This window comes from Oculina patagonica, chromosome 4, assembly GCF_052425735.1.
Source record: "Oculina patagonica isolate OP01 chromosome 4, crgOcupat, whole genome shotgun sequence".
NCBI lineage: Eukaryota > Metazoa > Cnidaria > Anthozoa > Scleractinia > Oculinidae > Oculina > Oculina patagonica.
In genome coordinates this window covers 60122534-60140650 of record NC_135761.1, presented here as the reverse complement: position 1 = coordinate 60140650, position 18117 = coordinate 60122534, and the positions used below count along the sequence as shown (strand labels likewise).

Sequence of the window (18117 nt, the reverse complement as noted above, 5' to 3'; positions counted from 1 at the left end):
AAACCGATTCCGCATTACTTCATGTGGTATACTGAGTTTCACTGCAACTCGGCAGCAGATGTTGTTTTGTTATGCCAACTTTTAAAAAGTTGTTTCACAGTTTGTTATGACGACAATTCCGCCAACATAAGCTTACCGACGAAGACGAATTGATCCGATCGTCGTTTAGTATCCACGACTTTGTTTATTATCCACGCTCTGTCCCCTTGGTGTCTATATATTGGGTATACGTAAAGATTCCGGAATCGGGGCCAAAATTTTTAGCTTTAATCCGCGATCCACTGTATTTTTTAAATCCGCAAATCCGCTCATGTTTGCGCAAAAATCCACGATCCGTGCGCTTTTCAGGCGTCGATCCGCCAACCTATTTCCTCCCCCCCCCCCCCCTTGAGTGTCCGCGCTACTTACTAAGAGTCAAAAGAGTGTAAAAGCTTTTCCAAATGTTAAGTCAGACAACCTCAACAAATGGAATTTGTTGTCATCTTTTTATTTTTTGGCATTTAATTCTATAGTTATTAATTTAGTATGTAACCAATTTCTCGACGTATACAACATAAATTTCGATTGTAAACGAATATTTTACATGCCACTAAAACTTCCATTTATAAAACAACCAAAAAACTTTCATTAATGATACACATAACAAAAGAATGAAAATTGTGATCCTATATATATCCTCAAACAACAGTAACGAAAAGAAGCTAAGTTCATTACGTAGTGCAGCTTTTTATAAATCAACAGACCAAGCTGACGTGAAATTCGCATTTATTTCTTACTTTCTATTTATAACTATTAACGTAATGATGATAAATGCAGATTGCATAGCTACCTGACAAAAATGTTTACAAATATATGCAGTATTATCAAAGCGTGTCTTGATTTATTTGCTTGTCATTCCATAACATTTCAATTTTCCCAGAGTGTGATAGCCAAGCTGACGAGAACCGGTGTCTCCAAACCTGAGCTGCATCACGGGAAGGTGGGATTTGTCTGTCAACAAACCGCTGTCCTCGCGCCACACATAATCATTTTTGTCGCAGTTACAACCGCGACTGTTGTCTGCACAGGTTCCAGTTACTCCGCATGCGCATTTGTAAGGGAACCTGGAATTGCTTCCTCCCCAATACGTCATCTTGTCTCCATCACGTGACACCCACCAGCCATACATTCCACCGTTGAATAAGAGCACTGAGTGACAACATTCATACTTGATAAACTGCTCACAGTGTGTAGATATGGCCGTTAGGTTTCCCAGCTGGTAACGATTTGCCCCAATGTACTGAATGTCACGACTGTAACAGCCACGAGGGCCACATCCACTGACCAGCGTTCTGTCTTCACTGTCGTGACTGATGACTGTCACGCCGACTTTGCTCTTGTCAGTCATGTCACAGTCAACAGTGAAAGGTGTCACGCCTCCGTCTCCATCAGGGTCGATGACGTAAGAACCACTTGGAGCTTTGGGATTGCACAACTTAATCTCACTACAGCTTTTATTTTCTGCAAAGAAAAAAAATCTTTGTTTGGTACATTGGGTGTAATATTTAAGAAACACATCAAAATTTGGCGTGAAACATAGAGGCAGAAAAGTACGTTTCAGTTGAATTTCTAAGTTTGTTTCCTTTTCATTTCACTGGGGTAAAGGTGGTCGTTTATTTGAAGCAATGCTATCAAGTGACACCGAGATAACGTCACAGGTACAACGATATGATATTTAAAAATAGTGTCAAACCTACGAGTCTTTTAAATTTTACAGCTTAATTAATATATTGTAGCTGAATTAATCGGATTCCTCTAATTTTTGTCTTGAACGAGAGCAATAATACCCTACAGCCGAAAAAATTTGAGAGAAGCCTGATAATTTTGACACTGCTTAAGGCGTATCCTAACTTACATTTAGGTGTGACTGTGCCAGAGGGCAGCTTATAAGCTTAAGTCAGCATCCAAGGTCCTAGGGGGAATGTTTATTAAAACACATTTTACTTTTTACCTCCTATAACTTTCACTTCGCAATGAGTTCCACAGAATCCCAGCTTGCAGTGACAGCGATAGGAGTTCAGTTCATATTCAGGAACACAGTCGGCACCGTTCTTGCAAGGATCGCTTTCACATGGAGACTGAAAATAACGTACGAAAAGATTAGCAATAAACACTGTCTTAATTTGTAATTATAGCAACTGGCAAGACTTCAAAAGACTTTAATAAACTATGTCTTACCAAAGGACTGTAATGATGGAAGGTAGCATTGGTGTGAAACTTTTTAGTTGCTCTGTACTTGTCAGTGGCCAACAACTCACACAGATAAAGACCTTTCGAGTCAGGATACGCCGCCATGTTAAACGAATAACACTTTGGTTCACCAACACAAAGGAAAGTGCAATCTAACTGATCTGCCACCATGGACGATGTTATTTTCTTTACCCATAAGTAGTGGAAGGTGTTTCGCTGAAAGTCGCCAACGGAAAAGTCGCCTGTTGGATTTCGATAAAGAGCACTGTCTTCCATAGTGTACATCATCATTAACTGAGAGAACAGAAACAACAGGAGTGGCAGGAGTAGCATGGCGAGGCCACTAGCGACAACAATGTGTCGTTTGAAGAAAGAGAGAGCGAAAGTTCTCTTTTAAGAAGAAAAGGACAGCCATTGATTGATTGATTGATTGATTAATTGACTGGCTGGTTGTTTGATTAGTCTTCCTAAGTAGGAGTTTTGTTTCACGTTTTACTTTTGCTGTTAAAGCAATTCCTATAAATTATTTTTCTTTTTTGTATTTGCAAGTTGAAATTAACAGCGTTCTTTTCGAAAAATTTCATCGTAAGCGTATGAACGGGTTTCTATGTCCATGATAAAGCTAGTTGATCATGACTTGTTAATGAGAGCAAGACTTCCCTCTTTAAAAATTAACAATCTTGAGTCAATTAGTGTATCAATCATTCGACGCAAACAATACATATTTTAAAACCTGTCGAACTGAGTGCGTAATGGAGGATGAAAGTATTCGAAAGAGGAAACTGAAAAATTGAAACAGATCTTTTATTTTCAGTATTTTCTTTATCTTTTGCATATCTGTCTTTCGGTAATTGTATCGTGTGCGTACTAACTAGTTAATGCTAATTTAGAGCCAAAATTTCCCACTCCTTAACAGTTAAACTTTCTTCAGTCAGTCAAAATCATTATATTTTCAACACCTGTCCAAGCGCTAATGGAAACTCAAAATTTCCCTCAAATTTGTAGATTTTACTTGTTTTCTTTTTCGTAAAATATTAGTCTGTCTCTTTTACTTAAATTTTCAAGATTTGTGATCTAAAAAGGCCTATTTCTGTTCAAATGGTTTACCAATTGGTCCTGGTGAGACTCGGCGTAACATGTTTAATAATTTAAAACCACCCTTTCTCATAAAGGTGCCATCATATAACAAACAGCAAACAATGTCTGCAATGACCTGAAACGAAGCCAAAAATCCATTATCTCCAGTTTTGGCTCTGTCGTATTGCAAGCTTTTTATTTGGTACCTATAATGAAAATGTTTCACTACCGAGTAACTTTGTGAATTTGAGCAGAAGTAATTATAACGAAAATGTTCCGCGGAAGGGTAAACTATAAAACAAAATTTAAAGTGCCCGAAAATTTCACCTTTCGAACATTTTGGAACGTATGTATATTAAGTAAATAAACATATTACGGCAAAATTGAGCATTTTTAAAACAAGCAAAGCTGCCTATGAAAACGCAACAGGAAAAAAGGTTAAAGACATTTAAAAATATAACTTTCGCCTTGAAACTGACTGTGAGCTTGTTTCGTTGCCGTGTTCATAATGATATCAAGTCAAAAAGATGTCCGAAAATTGTGCTGAAATTTTCGTCGGAAAGTGTTTTTCTTTATTTGTTTTCGGGGTTATCACCTGTAAATTTTAAGTCCCCACATTTTCGTTGTGTAAACTTTTATTTATAAATTTGTGTGTTATTGCATTCAAATGGCGTAATTAGTTCTGGTGAAACCTTTTAAACATTTAATAATTGATAGTCTCCTTCCTTCTAGAAGGTATCCATTCCGGTTACTGCTAATTAACTAAAACAGACCGGCTGAAATGTTGTAAAAAGTCGAATTTCCCGTCCGTTCTGGTCATGCATGCTTTAATTTTTGCATGTCTTTTCGAACCTATGATAATGTTCAAAATGAGTCACAACTGACTAGATAGGAGAATCTGAGTATATGAACAATAATCGTTGAAATTCGTCGTATTTCAATATTCTTTACTGCTAGCTAAACAACCTAAACTTAATGGTTAAAATTTTCTTCCTCTCGTATCTTTTTTGTTCGCAATTTTTCAGAGAAAAAAATTGATTGAGTATTGAATAAAGTTGATGTTCATTACGGTTGATATCTATATGTGAGCAAAATAGCTATATGCGAGCGGAATTATGAGCATAATAGGTAATAATTTTGATTAGCAAATTTTGGTGAGAAATAATTTTTAATTTGTCCAAGGACGATGTGATTTAGTAATAACACCGGTAAACTTTAAAAAGTTCACGAAAGTTGTCAGGATAAAAATGTAATTATTTTCAAGCTCTGCTCATTTTGGGTGGTGCTAAGATGTCGACGAGAAAATCTACTTTCCGTTAAAAGAAAATAAATATTGCGTTTTACAAAACCAAATAGATATTTTAACCACCTGCTGAAGTGCGTAATGGAAGAGGAACGCATACTAAAGAGGAAACTGAAAAATGAAAACAGGCCATTTAATGTCTTCATTTTTGCACATTTGTCTTTCGGGAACTGAATCTTGTGCGTACGAACTTAACAACTTTTTGTGTTCTAGGTTAAAGGGGCTACGTCGCAAGTTTTAGCAGATTTTGCTCTAAACTGCTCTAAAATTAGTGGTAGCCAGATGAAACCATGGAAATCATTATCTTTCAGCATCTAACGGAAGATATGACCGTAATTTGCTGAGAGAAATCAAACCACGGCTATAAATATCGATTTTTTGGAGACGCGCTGAAACCATTTGAAAAATTAAGCCTAATCTTCAGTTCAAATTGCAATCCATTTCCATCCGAGTCATCCGTAGCCATTGAATGACGCCTTATTTTTTGTTTACAGTTTCAATGCTCACAAATATAGAGATTATTAATAAAAATGGACCATTATATATTATAATTAGTTTTTCTTACGACACAAACATTTGGTAAAATCCGTGACAAAGCCCTTTTAACGCTAATTTATAGAGTCAAAATTTTCTGCCCTTTTACGGTTTAACATTCAGTCAGTCACCATCGTTATTTTCAACCTGTCGAAGTGCTAATGGAAACTCATTATTTCCGTCGGATTTGCGGATGTTTTCTTGTTTTCTTGTCCGTAGAATATTAACTCTGTCTCTTTTACTTAAGTTTTTAAGATTTGTGAGCTAAATAGGCATATTTCTGTTCAAATGGTTTACCAATTGTTCCTCAGTTGTGAAACTCGTAACATGTTTTATTATTTAAAACCACCGTTTCTCATGGAAGGTATCATCATATATCGAACTGCAAACAATGTCTTCAATGACCTGAAACGAAGCCAAAAATCCATTATCTCCAGTTCTGGCTCTGCTGTATTGCACACTTTTTATTTGGTACCTATAATGAAAATGTTTCACTACTGACTAGTTTTGTGAATTTAAGCAAACAAAAAATGAAAGTGTTCCAATAAAAAATTTAAAGTCAGGTCCGAAAATTTCACCGTTTGAACATTTTGGAGCGTGTGTATATTAGGTAAATAAACAATTTACGGCGAAATTGAGCATATTTAAAACAAGCAAAGCTTGCTAATGAAAACACAACAGGCAAAACAAATTAGACATTTAACTTTCGCTTTCAAACTCGGGCTGTGAGATTGTTTAGTTGCCGTGTTCATATTTAATCAGTTTCCTGATCAGTTTCCGCACATTTTCGTTGTGTAAGCCTTTAAGAAAGAAAATATTCTCTGGCTGAATTTTAAAAGTTAATATTCATACGAGTAGAATACGACTAAAATAGGCAATTCATTAGTTGATATTAGGAGCAATGCCGGCAGGCACAAAACTGAAAGCAGATTTACCAGCATAATTTTTACCAGGTAAAGAACGATTTATAAAACAGCTTATGAGATAATATTAGGAAACCATTTTTTTTTAGTTATTTTCAAGGTCTGCTTAATTTTGTTTTTTTAATAAACAAGCAGAGCACTTAAAAGTGGTTTTATGATGCCAGTATAAAAAATAATTAAAATAATTTATGTTAATGTCACGTAATCATTCCACTTCAATTAACTGATTACTGCGGCTACAACACGCTTTTCTCGGGATACTTGTCTTCTCGAAGCACTGTCGTTTTCGTAGAAGTAAGGAAATACGATATCTAAGAGATAGCATTCACTTTAAAAACGTAAAGCTAGCATTCTCTTGCTGTTCAGTTTGATATTCGCGTCTCGACTCATCAATTATTCATTTCTTCCTTTCTCACATCCACGGAGTTGCTTTTCACAAATTTTCTCTATTAAAATTTGGTGTGTTTAAATTCAGCCAAAAAATTCCTACATTTTCTTTTCTGTGGTTTTGAATTAAATGATCTCTCTGTTAAAGGGGTTTTGGGGTTCCTACCAGTGTGAAGGGTTCTTTCTGGGGATTAGCTCAGAGCTCGGTACTCCAGCTGGAACCAGCAAGCGACAAGTCTCACGAAGAATAAAGTAGATATATATTTATTGGTTTGAAATAGTATGTTACTCACAGCTTCTTTTCCTTCTACTAAGTTGTTGCTTCTAGGGTGGTACTTTCTTCTACTCTTGACTTTCAGTCATCATTAACTTAATTCTTCCTATAAGATTTACAGTTTGCAGCCAGTACTTTTTTATACTTACTGTGAAAATAACTATACTTAGTTTCACAGCGTTGCTTATATCACCGTTTGGTTGCTTATGTTGCACATATTGTAAAGACTTTTAAGTTATCTTTCCTTAGTTTGAGTTTAAGATCCATAAACAAATTTAATAATAAAGTTCATTCACCTCGGTAACGGATTTCGGTGGTAATAGAAGAAGTAGTTCTGACAGGGTAATGTCAAGATGAAGACACGATGTCCCACGGTTGACAGATTTAAATATATTAGTTCCATCATCGGTAAATTCAACTCACGTTCACAATCACGGAAATTCCTAAACTTTGTTCGACTTAAGACATGAAAAACACCAAACAAGAACTTAAATATATATATACAACAAAACACTCGGGGACTCAGAATTTTTCTTTGTCCCATGCTCGAGTCATGTTGAACACTTCATCTTCATTATTTATTACCGAGCTTAAAATTTACCATCTTTATTATTTACTACAAACTTGATGATTTCGACATTGCTGATCCTAGCAGTATGCAGGACGCGTGTCACTTATCAACCTAGTAAAATGGCCCAGCTCACAGCGAGTCTCTCGTAGCTCAGTTGGTTAGAGCGCCCAACCGGTATCTGGGAGGCCATGGGTTCGATTCCCGTCGGGGACTCAGAATTTTTCTTTGTCCCATGCTCGAGTCATGTTGAACACTTCATCTTCATTATTTATTACCGAGCTTAAAATTTACCATCTTTATTATTTACAACAAAACACTTTGTTGCGCAGTAATGGGCGCTGGCCGTGCCTCACTAAAGTGACTACAAAAACTGTGATCTTAAGTTCACGTCCTTAATCCATTAACACTATCTTTTATTCATAGTTAATTTCTATATTATTGTAGATTCTCTGGAAGCTTCGGCATTAATTGCCTTAACCTTAAAAGCCACTAAATCAAGTTTAATGTAGCTTTTTATTTTGCAAAGTTGATGGTTGAGATGTCACAGGATGTTTTGCAGCGCAGCTAATTGCAAATGAAAAGCTACAATATATCGAAATTAACTATGAATAAAAGATAGTGTTTATTCACGACTCAAACCCATAATTTTAAAAGAGATTGCTGTAAAACACAATTTCATCGTTGCTGATTGCATTTGATAAGTTTGAGCGAACTGGGAGTAAAAACGAATGCAAAACCACATTTCAAAATATAACACTATAGGGCCACATCATATGTGATTACCCTATGGAGCCACCTTAAATAAACATCGAGGAAAGTATAATATGCTTTTGTCACAAGCGTAAAACAAAGAAAGAAAAATGAGCCCCCGACGAGAATTGACAGTGAATTTTCTTACACGCACAAATTGTATTACCGTTAACTCCTAGTAAGGAAGTGTTAAGCAAACGTAGTGAAATGCTATTGAGTGGAGTAGCCACAACTGACTAACAACTAGTGGTTTGGATAGAAATCGAGGCTGAATTAATTCAGTTGTATTTTACAATGCACTAAGCTGTTCCAAACAAGATTATATCCTCGAGCTTGCTTGCCAATTCCACGTAGATACAGTCACTTTATTTAAACGGCTATTAAGAAAAGCTTTATAAGATTCCCGTAAACAATATAGTTTCTTATAAAAGCTATAATTTGCACGGTTTCTTTGATGTCATGACTACGCTGTGTGTATACAAGAATCGTCGTCCTTTTATTTCCTTCATGTAAGGGCCTTTTTACATGATTCCGGAATGAAGTTTGTTCTGCATTCATATGACAGAGTCGACCTGCTCTACATAAGGCCCGTTTACACTGGCGATTTTTGTCGCGCCAAAGTTGCATCGAGTTTCGACCAGGTTCGAAACTCCTGCGACTCGCGGCGATTTTATCGCCGCTAGTTTTGACGCATGCAAACTCGCGGCGATTTTATGGCGATTTTATCGCCGCGATATCGCGACGACTTCTTGCAACTTCGGCGCGACAAAAATTGCATTGAGTTGCGCGACAAAAATCGCCAGTGTAAACGGGCCTTAAGGCGTTTTCACGTGCATGGCTTTAGCGCGAGATCAACAACAAAGATGGCGCAAGTTTCGCGCAAACATGTTATTGTGCCCATTAATGGCCACATTTGAAATTTTAATGAAAATTAAATTTGACCATAGGCCTGCTTCTTTGGGCTAAACAGTAAATGCTATAACGTTTTTTTCGCTTTGAGTTCAAACTGTGGCCTCCGTAGGTGGTTTCATGAGATGCGGTTTCATCTCGAAACGAAATTCATTTTGTGTTTACATGATACCAGAACGAAATGTCATTCCAAAACGAAAATGTCATTCCAGAATGAAAACCGGGATGAACTAATTCCAGAATGACTTAACTTTTGTCTCAGTATCATGTAAACAGATACGGAGAAATATATGGGGGTGGAATAAACTCCTTCCAGAATAAAATCCTGTAAACAGGCCCTCAGGTGCAGTGGGAAAAAACAACACTCTTACGTTTATTTTATTTCTGTCACCTTCATCTTCATCACTTTGCTACTTCGTGCCAAGAAGCACGTTGGGCTTAATTTATTTAATTAAATTTTATTCCATCTTGGATATATTACTTTTGTTTGGGGTTGTCTTGCGGTAAACGACTGGCGGATAACAATTAAGAGTTCTCGCAGGCATCTACAGAAGTGATTATGTCCTTAAACATAACTGACAAAAAGTCTTGATTAGCATTTTTTTTCTACTTATTATTCAACTCACTGTGCTTTGTAAACCATTCAACTGAAGATGGCAGATGCTCTGTCGAAACATGTCTTTGAAACTTAAAAAAAATTGTCGTTTTTCTTAAAAACTGACAAAAAGCTAAGAAGCTAAAATGTAAACTTTGATACATATTTAGTCCACTTTTATTGTCTATAAATCAACAGGACGAGGTGTTATAAAATGCTCATGTAGTTAACGTTCTTACAATTATATGTAACTGTATATTAACATACTGAGTTGCAGTTGCAAAGACGCTGTTAATTTAGTAAGTCATCAGTCAAAAAATGTGGTTTAGTTGCTTGCCATTCCATAACACTTCAGTTTTCCCAGAGTGTGATAGCCAAACTCAGCATTTCCTCCAGTGTCTCCAAACCTCAACTGCATTACGGGAAGGTGAGATTTGTTTGTCAACAAACCGCTGTCCTCGCGCCACACAGCATCATTTTTGTCGCAGTTGCATCCATCGCTGGTGTCTGCGCATGTTCCAGTTTTCCCGCATGCGCACTTGTAAGGAAAGGCGAAGTTGCTTCCTCCCCAATACTTCATCTTGTCTCCACCACGTGATACCCACCAGCCATGCATGTTACCATTGAATAACAGCACTGCGTTAATACATTCGTACTTGATGAACTGCTCACAGTTTGCAGATATGGCCGTTAAGTTCCCCAGCTGGAGACGATTTGTCCCAGTGTACTGAATGTCACGACTGTAGGAGCCACGAGGGTCAAATCCGTGCACCAGCGTCCTGTGTTCACTGTCGTGACTGATGACTGTCACGCCAACTTTGTTCTTGTCAGTCATGTCACAGTGAACAGTGAAAGGTGTCACGCCTCCTTTACTATCAGGGTCGATGACGTAAGAACCACTTGGAGCTTTGGGATTGTGCAACTTGATGTCACTACAGCTTTTGCTTTCTACAAGGTAATGTTATAACAAATTCAAAGTTATGTTTTACATTAACAATTAAACTACAATTGCGCCAGAAACTTCCCAATACCGGGCTATTTGAGTAAAATAAAGAAATAATAGCTACTTTATTTCGATTTACTTTATACCTCCAATGACTTCCACTTTGCAATGAGATCCAAAGAATCCCAGCTTGCAGTGACAGCGATAGGAGTTCAGTTCATAATCAGGAACACAGTCAGCACCGTTCTTGCAAGGATCGCTTTCACATGGAGACTAGAAATAAAGCTAAGTTTAGTTATTATATACAATATGTATTGATGAGTCAGCAAATTTTGTAACAGCCTGAACTACAAAATCTTACCCAAAGGCTGTAGTGATGGAAGGTAGCATTGGCGTGAAACTTTTTAGTTGCTCTGTACTTGTCAGCGGCCAACAACTCACACAGATAAAGACCTTTCGAGTCAGGATACGCCGCCATGTTTAACGAATAACACTTTGGTTCACCAACACAAAGAAAAGGGCAACCTAACTGATCTGCCACCATGGACGATGTTATTTTCTTTTCTTGTAAGTAGTGGAAGCGATCTCGCTTAAAGTTACCAAAAGAAAGGTCATCCATAGGCGTACGGGCCGGGGGGGCTGGGGGGGCTGCAGCCCCCCCAAATTTTGGGCAACTCAGATTTTTTGGGCAGCAAGAGAAATTTGGGCAAAGCCAGTTTTTAAAGTAGTTTTCTTTTTTTTTTCGAAAAGAGAGATATTTTCTATTTTAACCTGAAGCCGGCGTGGTTATTATTTTCTTGACAATGTGAGACCAGATTCACTAACAAGATTTACCCAAGATTCCTTATTTCGAGAGGCGCTGATATCTTCGTAACTGTAGGACGTAAATTTCTGGCGGCCACCATTTCAAGTAGAGACGTCAGTGAGAATCGATACATCCAGAAAGAACGTGGAATCTAGTGAGATGTTAAATTTAAAGAACCAGTGAATGGACAGTTTGATGAATGCACCAAAAAAGCGTTGCTTGTACGTGGAAGCAAGCAGTTATTATGAACTTCCTTTTCTAAACGTTATAACAAATAAATTTATATTTCCTTTAATAATGGACACAATGATGGTCACATAATTTGGGAAATTTATGTCACGGTAAAACACGACCCTGATAAAGAAAGCTTCTCCCGCGTTGCTAAATTTTACAAAATCGACGGGCGAGATTCTGAAAGCCGAGCAGAAAATGTACGCGAGTTTTCGTCGTTTGCGCGGATTAGGCTACATGACTGTTTTAGAGAATGTTCTATTTGATATGTCTCCAAAGTTTTCTTATGTGGTACATATCCTCGCAGTGCATGATACTTGCTACATCGTGTTCTGCAGAAAGATCATTGTGTGCATTGCGCAGATTGAAAACTTACCTCAACAGCACCATGGGGCAACGTGTCAGTAACATCGCATTTATTAACATTGAAAGGGCATATGCCAAATATGTAGTCAACAATGAAAAGATCGTATCATTGAAATCTTCGGCCGTCGAAATGGCAGATAGCTATTTCTTTTAAGGTGATTTATGAGCTCATATGATAAATTCATATGCAAGAACTGCACGAGAATATTTTCTCTTCATTTGTAGGCCTATGGTAGCTTATATTAGTGCATCGCAGGACCCTCGTTTCTTCTCGACTTTTTCGTAAAAATTTGGGCAACTTGCGATATTTTTTTGGGCAAATGGTTCACCGCCCCCCCTGGCAAGAAATTGCCCGTACGCCTATGAGGTCATCTGTTGGATTTCGAAAAAGAGCACTGTCTTCCATAGTGTACATCATCATTAACTGGGAGAACAGAAACAACAGGAGCGGCAGGAGTACCATGGCGCGGCTACTAGCGACAACAATGTGTCGTTTGAAGTAAGAGAGAGAGCGAGAGAGTGAAAACTCTCCTTTAGGAGGGAAATGACAGCCATTGATTGATTGATTGACTGGCTGTTTGTTTGGTTAGCCGTCCTAAGTAGCAGTTATGTATTTAACAATTATTCGCCTAAGTGGAGGTAAATATCCACCACGTTCACCGACACTGAGGTGAATAATTGTTTTAGTATATACCACAAAAGTTGAATAACTAGCGGACCAAAACATCAGTTTTCAGTATTCATGACTGCGGCTAGTACTAAAAGCCGGAACGCCGGAACGCCTGGATACTAAAACCCGGAACGCCAGAATACTAAAACCCGGTACGCATAAAATATATCGTGTTACCCTTACAAATATAAAGAGCTAACCGTAAACAGGCTAACAGAAGTACATAGTAGGCTAACCGAGGTGAATAGTAGGCTAACCGGAGTGAAAAGTAGGCTAACTGGAGTGAATAGTAAGCGTACGTTCCGGCGGCGTTCCGGCGTTCCGGCATTTAGTACTAGCCCATGACTGCTGGCTAAACCTAAACTTAATAGCTGAAATTAACCTCCTCTCGTATCTTTTTTTCGCAATTTTTCAGAGAAAAAAAAAAGCTTATAGCATACAGTTGATATTTATATTCGAGCAAAATAGCCATATCCGAGCGGAATCATGAGAATAATAAGTGCGCAATGCTGGTAAATGCAGTGGTGGCCATTTTGATGAGCAATCCTGGTGGTACATTGTCCAAGGACAATGTGCTCTTAGTAAAAACACTTGAAAAGGCTTAAAATATTCACAAAAGTTGGCAAGAAAAAAATGTAATCCTTTTGAAGCTCTGATCATTTGGGGTAGTGCTAAGATGTCAACGAGAAGATCTTCTTTCCGTTTTAAAAAAACTAGTATGCGTTTTAAACCAAATTACTTATGCTGCTGAAAGGTAGCTATATTTAACAATTATTCCACGAGCGCGCGTTGGATATGAGATGGGCCCCGAGTTGGCTATAACGATCTCATATCCAACAGGCGCGAGTCGCTTATATCGTCGGGCCGGGAGGGGCAAAATATTTAATGGCTACTAACGCGGCCAGAAAATCATTTTAAATCAAACCGAATCTGTTTTAGCTCTAGCCTCGGTAAAGTCTTTCAGTTGCCAGAGTTTCAGGCAAAATTATTTTTTGGCGCGAATTTGAGTGGGTGTTTTTCAGAAAGACGGCCTCTTAACAACCTCTGTAAAAAAAAAAACACGAAAGTTAGTTATATTATATTATGTCTTTAATTTATCAAAGCGACAAAGTTAATTTCGAATTAGGCTGGAAGAAAGACATCAGCCATATCTCATAGCTTAATTGATCAAAAGAGTGAAAACGGAGTTTTAATATGCTTTACAAAAGTCTGATTGTTTTCACTGTCTGAGTATCCCCAGCTGCAACAGTCACACTGTGAAAGCTTAACATGTTATCTGCAAGGCACGAGAAAGGAAAAGTCTGCGGTTTTTTTCTTCCGTCGCCTTTACCTTCACTTTGCTACTCCAGGCCTAGTGGCATCAATATTTCTGAACTTTTATTTAAAGAAATAATTATAAGCTACGTTGCAATACCTGCAGAATTTTTAACATATAGCACGTATATGTTGGCTGTGGGTATTATATGAGAAGACATGAGATAGGGGCTTTGTCGTGGGTTTTACCAGATTTTTTAACAGCTAAAAATTATATTTGTGTAGTAGGAAAGCTGAAAATTATGATCCAGTATATTATATTAGAGCACTGAAACTGTTTAGCTGCGTCTTTGGCTGTGGATGGCTCGGATGGAAATGGATTGCACTTTGAAAAATTGAGGCTTTACTTTTCAAATTGTTTCCGCGTGTCTTAAAAAATCGATATTTTTAGCCGTAGCTTGATGTCTAACCGCAAATTAAAGTTATTTCCTCCTTTAGAAGTTCAAAGATAATTTTTTTCATGAGTTAAGTTGCCTACCACTAATTTTAGAACAGTTTACACCAAAAATCTGCGAAATCCCCGTGACGTTACCCCTTTAACGAAAGAGGTCAGTATTTGAAGAAATAAGATAGTTGTATCGGATCTGCTAAATTGTTTTATAGCTATTTCAATTAAAGCTGTCGGAAGAAGGCGTCAAGTCTACGCAACAAGACCGAATAGTGGTCTGAGTATTAATACTGGAATTTTGCACATCGGTGAAGAAGAAATCTACGGCTGATGTTATTGATAGATTTTTCAGTGTATCCAATTTTATTTTTCCAACAATTTACAAAAGTGCGTGGAGATTGCTGTTTTCAAATTTGGAATCGACAGTAAGTGAAGAATTCGAAGTGAAGAGAATTTATGAGCTTATCAGTGTCGCATTCTACTTCTTGTAGAAAACAGAATTATTTATTTTAAGACATGATTAAATTTGGGGATGGACCACACATCAGTAAATGCCATAGCAATTGTCAGATGCGACTGCGAAACTGGATAGAAAATACATGACCTGCAGACCAGAATTCGAAAATAATGTACTGATCGGTAAATATATCTAAGAAGGGCTTATTAATATTTTAGATTTTAAGCAAAAGCAAATGTCAATGAAATACACTCCTTCTCGTCTAGGAAACTAAAAAGTCCTTCCCAATGTCATATAAAAGACCTGATGTAGTATTTGTATTATATGTACCTAATTCAAACCATGTTGGAGGCGCGGTGGCCTAATGGTTACCGCGCTGGACTCCGGATCGAGCGGCCCGACTTCGAGCCCTGGCCGGGGCCATTAAGATGTGTTTTTGGGCAAGACACTACACTCTCACAGTGCCTCTCTCCACCCTGGTGTAACAATAGGTAACAGCGAAATAATACTGGGGTGAAACCCTGCGATGGACAAGCATCCCATCCAAGGAGAAGTAGAAATGCTCCTAGCCCCTACAGAAACTGGGATAAGCTTCGGCAGTATGGGACACTTGGCTCGACACAGCATTTACCTAATTCAAGCCATCCTTACAGTCTGAAAGTTCTTCAGCTACTCATAAGAACAACAAACTACTACTCACTTCAATATTAAGAATGCTTTTACTATATTACGTTTTTTTATATGCGAATGTTGGTAAAGCGGACTTTACAAAAGAAATAACAAATCGCAATAATAGAGATTACTTATATCTGTCTTAATAATAATAATAATAATATTTAATACTTATATTGCGCTTTTTCTATAAAAATATTTAAAAGCGCATTACAATAATTATTATTAAACTAAATTAAAAAAGTTACACAATAAAAATGAATTTAAAATTACAATATTTACATATTAAAATTTCCAGAGTAATAGTGAAAGGTAGTAAAAAGTAAAATTTAAGAATCACAATATTAAATCAAATGAATAACAAATCTAACTAAAAGCCTTTAAAAACTTAAAACATCAATAACTATATGAAAGAACTAAATCAACTTATTGTAAGTGAACATTCAATAATTTATTTCGTCCCCTAAATTTAGTAGCGATTTTATTATCAATTAACAAGCTAGCTTAACTGAGATCAAAATGGTGTTTTACTACATTTACAATACTTTATTTACAAGTCAAAATGCGATGTTAAGTCAATGTGTCACGTGGTTCAGTTGCTTGTCATTCCATAACACCTCAGTTTTCCCAGAGTGTGGTTTCCATGCTCACCAGGTTCGATATCTCCAAACCTCAGCTGCATCACGGGAAGGTGGGACTTATCTGTCAACATACCGCTGTCCTCACGAAACACAGCATCATTTATGTCGCAGTTACACCCGTAACTGTTGTCTGCACAGGTACCTGTTACTCCGCATGCGCACTTGTAAGGAAAGCTTGAGTTGCTTCCTCCCCAATACGTCATCTTGTCTTCATCACGTGACACCCACCACCCATATATGTTACCGTTGAGTAAGAGCATTGAGTGATAACATTCGTACTTGATAAACTGCTCACAGTGTGTAGAGACGGCTGTTAGGTTTCCCAGCTGGATAAGATTTGCCCCAATGTACTGTATGTCACGCATGTAGCAGCCTGAATCTTCACATCCACTTACCAACGTTCTTTCTTCACTGTCGTGACTGATGACTGTCACGCCAACGTTGTTCTTGTCAGTCATGTCACAGTCAACAGTGAAAGGTGTCACGCCTCCTTCTCCATCAGGGTCGATGACGTAAGAACCACTTGGAGCTTTGGGATTGTGCAACTTGATGTCACTACAGCTTTTACTTTCTACAAGGTAATGTTAAAACAAATTCCAAGTTATGTTTGACAATTACAGGTGGACAGGAAAGTTTCGAACACCAGACTTTGCTCTATGACCCTCTTCCCCCTCCCAGCCCCTCAAACAGACCCGCTTCCCTTTAAATCGGCAATAATGCACCAGGCACTCCCCAGGGTGCTGGGGAGATCTTTTACGGTTTATCCATGTCACTTCAAATTCGCAGTGAGTTCCAAAGAACCTAGCCTCAGCTTACCTTGGCAGCGATAGGAGTTCAATTCATATTCAGGAACACAGTCGGCACCGTTCTTGCAAGGATCGCTTTCACAGGGAGACTGAAAATAAAGCTAACTTAAGTTATAATATACAGTATGTATTGATGTATCAGCAAAAACTTGCAACGGCCTGGGCCGGGTTGTTCGAAAGGCGATTAACGCTAACCCAGGATTAAAAGATGATCGAGGTTTTAATTTCTCTTGTCAAGAAGGGTTTTCCATAGCTAATGTTTTGTGAAGTTTGAGATTGGTCCACGTCAAAACTGTGGGAGAGATAATATAAACAGAAAGCCTCAAAGAAATGTTAAAAAATTGAAACCAAATTTCACGCTAATCCTGGATTAGCTTAATCGTGCTTTGAACAACCGGGCCCTGATCTACAAACTATTACCCAAAGGCTGTAATGATGGAAGGTAGCATTGGCGTGAAACTTTTTAGTTGCTCTGTACTTGTCAGTGGCCAACAACTCACACAGGTAAAGGCCTTTCGAGTCAGGATACGCCGCCATGTTAAACGAATAACACTTCGGTTCACCAACACAAAGGAAAGTGCAATCTAAATGATCTGCCACCATGGACGATGTTATTTTCTTCACCCATAAGTAGTGGAAGGGATTTCGCTTAAAGTCACCAACAGAGAAGTCGCCTGTTGGATTTCGATAAAGAGCACTGTCTTCCATAGTGTACATCATCATTAACTGAGAGAACAGAAACAACAGGAGTGGCAGGAGTACCATGGCGAGGCCACTAGCGACAACAATGTGTCGTTTGAAGAAAGAGAGACAGCGAGAATTTTCCTTTAATAGGGGAATGTCAGCGGTGGGTTGATTGATTGGCTGTTTGTTTGTTTGTTTGGTTTTCCTAAGTGGCAGTCATGCATCACCTATTACTCAACTCGTGCCATTCTTGAAAACTTGGATAATTTTGTTTTATTATTTGTGAAAGTTGAAATGAACATCGTTCTTTTCGAAAATTGCATCTCGTGCGTTTGAACTTAAGCAATGTGTTTTTATGTTCTTGTTCGACTTGTTAATTAAGAGAAAGACTTCCCCTTTTTAATAAAACATTCTTGAGCCAATCATTTGACGAAAACAATATATAAAATAGAACTCATCACCTGCCGAAGTTCGTAATGGAAAGGGGAAGTCAAACGAAAAAAAAAAAGAAAAAAAAAAAAAACTGAATACCAACCGTTGACTCTCTATTTTTTGCACATTGTTCTTTTGACAATTGTATCTTGTGCA

The 18117-nt window shown here is 37.8% G+C and overlaps 2 protein-coding genes across 4 annotated transcripts; both read right to left on the bottom strand.

Annotated features, from left to right (window-relative positions):
- Positions 1-538: 538 nt before the first annotated feature.
- On the bottom strand, positions 539-2601 carry LOC144648919 (contactin-associated protein 1-like). The gene is made up of 3 exons (XM_078508365.1): positions 2218-2601; positions 1991-2117; positions 539-1500 (listed from the first exon to the last, which is right to left on the bottom strand). The coding sequence occupies exons 1-3, from the start codon at positions 2560-2562 to the stop codon at positions 881-883; spliced, it is 1092 nt and encodes a 363-aa protein (XP_078364491.1). The 5' UTR covers positions 2563-2601; the 3' UTR covers positions 539-880.
- A 7077-nt stretch (positions 2602-9678) lies between these two features.
- Positions 9679-18050, bottom strand: LOC144650958 (contactin-associated protein 1-like). Of its 3 annotated transcripts, XM_078510800.1 has the most exons (4): positions 12265-12502; positions 10857-11105; positions 10642-10768; positions 9679-10500 (listed from the first exon to the last, which is right to left on the bottom strand). In XM_078510800.1, exons 1-4 carry the CDS (start codon positions 12358-12360, stop codon positions 9878-9880), a joined length of 1095 nt encoding a protein of 364 aa, XP_078366926.1. In that variant the 5' UTR covers positions 12361-12502; the 3' UTR covers positions 9679-9877. The 3 variants fall into 3 exon arrangements, with proteins under 3 accessions (XP_078366926.1, XP_078366927.1, XP_078366928.1); XM_078510801.1 differs by lacking the exons at positions 10857-11105; positions 12265-12502 and adding an exon at positions 17266-18016; XM_078510802.1 differs by lacking the exons at positions 9679-10500; positions 10642-10768; positions 10857-11105; positions 12265-12502 and adding exons at positions 15699-16610; positions 16856-16934; positions 17266-18050.
- Positions 18051-18117: the final 67 nt, after the last annotated feature.